This window comes from Piliocolobus tephrosceles, chromosome Y, assembly GCF_002776525.5.
Source record: "Piliocolobus tephrosceles isolate RC106 chromosome Y, ASM277652v3, whole genome shotgun sequence".
Taxonomy (NCBI): domain Eukaryota; kingdom Metazoa; phylum Chordata; class Mammalia; order Primates; family Cercopithecidae; genus Piliocolobus; species Piliocolobus tephrosceles.
This window is the reverse complement of record NC_045456.1, coordinates 21,531,393-21,539,486: the sequence shown is the minus strand read 5'-3', so window position 1 is coordinate 21,539,486 and position 8,094 is coordinate 21,531,393. Positions and strand designations below refer to the sequence as shown.

The 8,094-nt window shown below is 39.9% G+C and overlaps 1 protein-coding gene and 1 pseudogene across 1 annotated transcript; one reads left to right on the top strand and one right to left on the bottom strand.

Annotated features, from left to right (window-relative positions):
* The first annotated feature begins 4,565 nt into the window (after positions 1-4,565).
* LOC111532468 lies at positions 4,566-4,663 on the top strand (annotated as a pseudogene).
* Positions 4,664-6,835: 2,172 nt separating this feature from the next.
* On the bottom strand, positions 6,836-7,402 carry SRY (sex determining region Y). Its single transcript, XM_023199586.1, has one exon. The coding sequence runs from the start codon at positions 7,400-7,402 to the stop codon at positions 6,836-6,838; it is 567 nt and encodes a 188-aa protein (XP_023055354.1).
* Positions 7,403-8,094: the final 692 nt, after the last annotated feature.

Sequence of the window (8,094 nt, the reverse complement as noted above, 5' to 3'; positions counted from 1 at the left end):
GAACTCCTTGGCTCAAGTGATCCTCCCACCTCAGCCTCCCAAGTAGCTTGGATGATAAGCATGCATCGTCACACCCAGTTATTGCTTATTTATTTATATTTTTTGTAGAGATAAGTTCTCGCTATGTTGCGCAGGCTGGTCTCAAACTCCTGGCCTCAAGTGATCCTCATGCCTCAGCCTCCCAAAGTGCTGGGATTATAGGCATGAGCCATTATGCCCAGCCTGTAGTAAAAGTGGTTTTAAAAAAATCACCTAGAGGCAGGGCATGGTGGCTCAAGCCTGTAATCCCAGCACTTTGGGAGGCCGAGGCGGGAGGATCACGAGGTCGGGAGATCGAGACCATCCTGGCTAACACAGTGAAATCCTGTCAACTACTAAAAATACAAAAAAATTAGCCGGGCATGGTGGCAGGCGCCTGTAGTCCCAGGTACTCAGGAGGCTGAGGCAGGAGAAAGGCATGAACCCGGGAGACAGAGGTTGCAGTGAGCCGAGATAACGCCACTGCACTCCAGCCTGGGTGACAGAGCGAGACTCCGTCTCAAAAAAAAAAAAAAAAAAAAAGGAAGTATATTGGTTCAGTCTGGAAAGATGGAACAACTTGAAGCAAAGGCAGGAAGACTGGAATCAGGGAGGGGGTTTCCAGGTCACGAACAGGTGAGAGACAAAACAGTTGCCTTCTTTTGAGTTTCTGATTAGTCTTTCCAAAGGAGGCGATCAGATACGCAGTTGCCTCAGTGAGCAGTGGGGTGACTTTGAAAGAATGGGAGGCAGGTCGGCCCTAAGCAGTTCCCAGCTGGACTTTTCCCTTTAGCTTAGTGACTTGGGGGCCCCAAGATTTATGTTCCTTTCACAGTATGTGAGTGAGAGCACTTGGAAACTGAGAAGTGGAAGTGTGGCAGGAAAGGTCTCACTAACACAGGCCCCCACAACACCTGTTTCAGTATTGACTGACTGGTTAAATATTAAAAGCCAGCGCCCTTATACAATGGCTGGAATGTAACAAAAGCCCACCAAGAGTTTTTCCCAGGCCTTCCCTGGGCCTTAAAGGATGATAAAATAATGAAGGCATTCTTAACAGGACCCATTTAGGATTACACAAGTTTTACTGGGGGTCTGCAGAAACTCCCCAGACCTCCACAAACAAGCTTATTGGGGCTTTGAAGGAACTCCCCAAACCTCTGTGACTTAGCAGGAGACAACATAAGGGTAATCACCCCAGCAGCTGGACCCACTTTGATGAAGTCAATTTACTGAGGCTCCAGAGGAAGGTCCTCAGGACTCACAACTTAGTTATAGATTAAAAGAAGTTAATCACTTATGTCGTTAGATAAATGTGCACTTACACATAGGCATATAGCTTAGAAGGTATATAAGTTCTGGAAAACTTTGTCATTTTGAGTGGGTCTGGTAATATTGTCTACATGACTTCTCCCTGTAACCACTTACAGAAATAAAAACCCTCTTCCTCCTCCGTTCATCTGCGTCCTATTATTGGGCCACAAAAAATGCAGCCTGACCCTCAATTTGCTCAGGAAAGACAAGGAGACTTGGGAACACTCCTTACACTTCAAAGAGAAGGCTCAAGGCCATTAAGAAAGACCTGTTGGGGTGCCATCCTTCCATTAAGCTTAGTTAGTTGTTAAAAAGATTTATAGGCCGGGCGCGGTAGCTCAAGCCTGTAATCCCAGCACTTTGGGAGGCCCAGGCGGGCGGATCACAAGGTCAGGAGATCGAGACCATCCTGGCTAACATGGTGAAACCCCGTCCCTACTAAAAAATACAAAAAACTAGCCGGGCAAGGTGGCAGGCGCCTGTAGTCCCAGCTACTCTGGAGGCTGAGGCAGGAGAATGGCGTGAACCCCGGAGGCGGAGCTTGCAGTGAGCTGAGATCTGGCCACTGCACTCCAGCTTGGGCAACTGAGTGAGACTCCATCTCAAAACAAAAAACAAACAAACAAACAAACAAAAAAGATTTATATACACCTCAAAAAACAGAGGGGAAAACATTAGTTTTCTAAAGGTAGTGCTCTAATGAAAATAGGAGGAAGGGTTACTTTCTTACTTGGCAACAAGGAAAATGCAAATTACATATATTTTAGATTTCAAAAATTTTCTGGATAAATATGAAGAACACTATTAAACTCTAACAAACAGCAATCCAGAACTCATTTTTGGTGGTGTTTTTGCTAAATGTATTTGTCATTCTGTTAATTTCCCTACTGTAATCTACCAACTTTTTGATCTCAGTTTAAAAATCAGCAGAACTTTCTAGTCATTTGAAAACAGCATAGAGATTTTAAGAAACATCAGCAATATTCAAATTTAAGAAAACTGATTGTAACTTAGAAATTCTGAGGAAGAAAAGTAATGAAGGGTAACTTGTTCCAGCAGAAAATCAGTATATTTTTATAACAACTTTAATTATTTTAACTACATACCTTCATTCTGTGGTTAAAATTTAAGTCACACAATTCCAAATTTTGGTGAGCATGCATAGCAATGGAAAGCTCAGACATTGGTGTGGCAGTGTGAAACAGCACAAAAACCCTAGAAAATTCTTGGAAAGGTACACACAAAATTAACTGTACAGCTACCCCATGAGCTGAAAATTTCACTCGTAGGTATTGGCCCAGGTACACTGAAAACAAATGTCCACTTAGAGACTTGAGCTCAACTGTTGACAGCAGCTTTATTAATAAAAGCCTCAAGCTCAAAACAGCCCAGAGTTCACCAACAACAGTGTACATAAACTGAGGTAACTTCATGCAAATTTCAGCCTGAAAGAAAGAAGCCAGACACTCTTCAGAATACAGCTCTGTTCATATAAAGCCTTGATCTCGGCCCGGAGCAGTGGCTCACGCCTGTAAACCCAGCACTTTGGGAGGCTGAGGTGGGTCGATCATGAGGTCAGGATATCGAGACCATCCTGGTTAACATGGTGAATCCCTGTCTCTACTAAAAATACAAAAAAATTAGCTGGGCATGGTGGCAGGCACCTGTAGTCCCAGCTATTTGGGAGGCTGAGGCAGGAGAATGGCATGAACCTGGGAGGTGGAGCTTGCAGTGAGCCGAGATTGCACCACTGCACTCCAGCCTGGGTGACAGAGCAAGACTCCACCTTGAAAAAAAAAAAAATTGACCTCTCAATTGCATGATAGAAATCATACAATTGATAGAGGAATTGCAAAAGGGCACAGGCAATATTAAGGGTTGAAGGAATTATGTAAATAGCTTGTAACCTATTTGGGGTGATAGTTACTCAGGCATATGCATTTGCCAAAGTTCATGCATCTATAAATAAAAGATCTGTGCACAATATCTCATGAAGATTTTTTATTCTTGACATTATTACATAGTCCAATATGAAATAAAATATTAATTAAATTTCTTGAAATACTAGAACTCTCATAACTACCCTTTGTTTCTAATTTGTAGAAAAAAATCTGTATGGAACAGATTTGGAACAAATATGGAAAATTCATGTATTTCGCAGCAGTAAAATTGTGACATTTCACAGTATTGGGGAAAACATTACCTAGTTCAATGCCTAATGAAATAATATCTAATCAATCATGAATATCTACATTACTCTTTTACTAAGATTTTTTTAGATGGAGCAATTACTTTCAGGTTAATAATAGCAAATATTTAGTTAATCCTTTATTAATGCTGATGTCTGTCTTAAGTATTTATTTACTTTTTTTTTTGAGACTGAATCTCTCTCTATTGCCCAGGCTGGAGTGCACTGGCATGATCTTGGCTCACTGCAAGCTCCACCTCCCAGGTTCACGCCATTCTCCTGCCTCAGCCTCCCAGTAGCTGGGACTACAGGCGCCCACCACTAGGCCAGCTAATTTTTTGTATTTTTAGTAGAGATGGGGTTTCACCGTGTTAGCCAGGATGGTCTGGATGTCCTGACCTCGTGATGCTCCCAAAGTGCTGGGATTACTGGTGTGAGCCACTGCACCCAGCCTGTTCTGTTTCTTATATAGACTCACTTATTTAATGCCTGTGTACCTTAATTCACATTTCTTCATGAGTTGATTTTATTAATAAATAGCCTTTCAACTAACAAAATTATTATAGAATTGAGAAAACTGAGACTCAGACAGGGAAAGTACATTGTTGAAGCTCAAGCCTGTAAGTGGCACTCCAGGTAGCCAAAGCTGAAGGGTTTGCCTTCTAGAGCCCATGTTCTTTATTCAGTACCAAGCTCCCTCTTAATATATTTTAAGTGTCGACATTTTAAAATATAGCAAACATCCTTTGGCAGCCAAAGCACACTTGATACTTACAGTTAGAATTTGTTTATTCATGTTTGTTTAATCATCACAAAAATACAAAAATGCTTCATTTCAGTAATTCCTAAATAAACCATACATAAAGTATCAATTCCTCTCCTGGGAGTGTGCTTCACATAAATTCTTACAAATGTTCTCCATAGTACATGTATAAGAATATATAAAAGAAAGCAATATTTGTAATAGCTGAAACCAGAAAATATCCATTCATTTGTCCAACAAAAATAGAATGAATTATGCACAGCAATTTTTTCTTAAAAATTCTTGTTTGGGCAGCACATATACTAAAATTAGAATGATATAGAGATCAGCACTGCTCATGTGCCAGGACGGTATTCAAATATGAAGTATTTCATATTTTTGGGAGTAGAATGGTGGCTATCCTCTAGTAGGGTCAGGTGGAGAGATTAGTGTTGTTATTCAAAAATTATAGTATTTCATCTAGATAGAAGCAATTAGTTGAGATCTATTGTAAAGCATGGTGAATATAGGTAACAAGAATGTACTGAATGCTTGAAAATTGCTAACAGAGTACAATTTAAATGTTCCTAGTGCAAAAAGAAAGGGAAGTATATGAAGTAGTAGATACATTGCTTGATGTAGTCATTCCACAATGTATACATGCATGAAGACATAATTTTTAATAATCTGAAAACTGCCAAAATTTGTTAAGCAAAAGAAGCTCTACATAATATTTTATACTTATGTTTATGCACATTGTTAAAGAAAAAGAGTATTCGGTGATACTTGTTCAAACTTGGTAAGGAAGACTATTCAGGACCTTCAGCACAGCAATGAGGTCTTACACTCGGGGAGAGATCGGCCTTAGCTCCAAATACTTCTGGGCAGGTGGGGATTTATAGCCAAGGAACAGGGAGTAGGGTCAATGGATGGAGAATCACTAAGAGAAGACATCACAGATAAGGCAGATTCTTGCTGAAGATAGGCTAGGCTCATCAGATGTCACCTAGAGGGTAGTGGAGGATGAGGAACCTGATCAGATATCGAGGCTGATCAAGTGTTGAGGGTGATCAGATATGGGGTAGGGGTACAGACTTGCTAACCTGGCTTAGCAGATTTCTTTCCCAAAACTGTGTTTGGCAAGGAAGTGCACAGGCAAGCCTAGGAGAAGGTTCAGAAACCTGACTAAAGTTTGGTCAAGCAGAGAATCTGTGTCAGAAGTTCAAGAAAAGGAAAATTAATGTATGGTAATGAAGGTCAGAATGGGTGTGATTTTGGGGAAAGTGAAAAGAGTGGTTTTAAATATTACAAAGTAGTTTTGAGTCAGTGTTTAAAAGGTAACAGGCAATATACAGTTTCATTTGGCATAAAGTTCAGATTAAGTAGTATTGTCTCTGGAATAAAGTAATTTATGAAGTTAACAGCTTTTTTTAAACCCTGAACTTTGAGAAACATGATATCCATCTCTAATATACACTCTTTTAGTGTTTGAGTTTTATTATTTAAGGTAGTGTGTCTGAAAAGTTTTGAAATATTGGAAAGTTGACTTTGATATATACCATTAATTTTAACTTTTGATTTATTTTTATTGTGGAAAAATTTCTTTGTAATTTATACTTCAAAATGTGGTTTACAGTTATTGCCAAACTTCTAGTTTTCTGTTTTAGCTTATATGCAAATTTTATGAAGTCTTGGCATTAAATTTTTATTTAAATCCTATCAAATTAAACCAGTTGGGTCACCAGCCCCTGTCCTTCCATCTCCATAATCTGGGTAGTCGGTATTCTCAACATTCCATCTGTATTTTTCATTCCACAGGCTTAAAATCTAATAGGCCATGGAAACAAGTAGATTGCCATTTTAAGGGTTTTCAGAAGAAAGGCAAAACGATGAGTTTCATAGAGATATAAAAATGACAAGGAGTTAAAGATTTTGTTTTAGCAGAGACATTTTATAACTACTTGAAAGGAAATGTCAAACGTTTGGATTTATGTGGAGTAAAGGAACTGAATTGCAAGTGGAGGCACAATTGGTGTTTCCACAGCGTGAAGGGGACAGAAAGAAATAAGTTTGACCCTGCTTACATATCCATTCCTTAGTTACCTGCAATTTACAGAGACGTGCAAAGTAACTGAAAGACCAATGTATACATAGTCTAGAAAGGACTGCTTAACATGCTGCATATAGAAGTGTGATTTCTTTTTGTACAATTTTCAAATGTGTTTCTCATTAGAGTATTTAAAATAAACCGCAGTGTCTCTTTGTATCAAGTTAGTACTCTGCTAAACAGCCACAAACATAGGTGGGATCACTTCTGGATGTTTTATTTCTTTGCAAGTTACTCGTGTTGACACAACTTGTCTTGAAATTAAGTTTAAAATGAAATACCAGTAAAACCAAAATGAATAAGACCTTTGTTAGTCAGAGAAAAGAAAACAATATTGAAACTAAACATAAGAAAGTGAGGGCTGTAAGTTACCCTAAAAACGAGCATCTACATAGGTCTTTGTAGCCAGTGTTACCCGATTGTCCTACAGCTTTGTCCAGTGGCTGTAGCGGTCCCGTGGCTGCCGTCAGCTGGCTGTGTTGATGGGCGGTAAGTGGCCTAGCTGCATTCTTGAGTGTGTGGCTTTGGTATAGTCATCCCTGTACAACCTGTTGTCCAGTTCCATTTCTCTGCAGAGTACCGAAGAAGGATCTGCGGGAAGCAAACTGCAACTGTTCTGCAGCATCTTCGCCTTCCGACGAGGTCGATACTTATAATTCGGGTATTTTTCTCTATGCATGGCCTGTAGTTTCTGTGCCTCCTGGAAGAATGGCCATTTATCGGCTTCGGTAAGCATTTTCCACTGGTATCCCAGCTGCTTGCTGATCTCTGAGTTTCGCATTTTGGGATTCTCTAGAGCTATCTTGCGCCTCTGATCGCGAGACCACACAATGAATGCGTTCATGGGTCGCTTCACTCTATCCTGGACGCTGCCTTTACTGTTTTCTCCTGCTTCACACTGATACTTAGAGCTACAGCTTTCAGTGCAAATGAAGGAAGAGCTTCTCCGGAGAGCAGGAACATTCTGTTGCGCAGCTGGACTGTAATCATCAGTGTTAAATACGCTTAACATAGCAGAAGCATATGATTGCATTGTCAAAAACAAGGAGGGTTCGACAAAACTGAAAGGTGCCAGATTTGGAAACTTAATTAACTATCCAAAACTTACTTCTACCAGATTCTTTGTTACCTTAACTTTTGTAATGAAACTTTCATTTCTCCGCCCCCAACACCCCTCTCAACTCCGCCCAACCAGCTTACCCCCTAGTGCCCTGACAATGTATTCATTCTCAAGCAAAACACGGTAATTCAGTAACATTGACTACTTGCCCTGCTGATCGGCCGCCCTGAAGGCTCTACTACTCTCCTGAAAAATGCAAATTTGACTTAATCACCAATTTTTTCGCTGACCTTTTACGCCAGTTGAGAGGACAGAAAAAGCTATATGAATTGTTTATCATTATCAATATATGTGCATATTACCTTTAAAAAACAAAGCTTAATGAGAACCTAATTGTGTTAACCACATACATACATACATAACTGCATATTGAATTTATAGTAATCATTATCGCTTTTTCTTCACTTCTATTTAAAGAGTAAACGTGTATAGAATTTCTATACACATTTTTCGCAGGCATTAAGTATCAGAATATTAACATATACTTACAAGTTTTTGTTTTGTTTTTAGATGGAGTCTCGCTCTGCCGCCCAGGCTGGAGTGCAGTGGCCTGATCTTGGCTCACTGCAAGCTCCGCCTCCCGGGTTTACGCCATTCTCCTGCCT

Bases quoted from the DNA above. Each gene is read 5' to 3' on its own strand.
- SRY (XM_023199586.1), bottom strand. From the start codon at position 7,402: ATGCAATCATATGCTTCTGCTATGTTAAGCGTATTTAACACTGATGAT.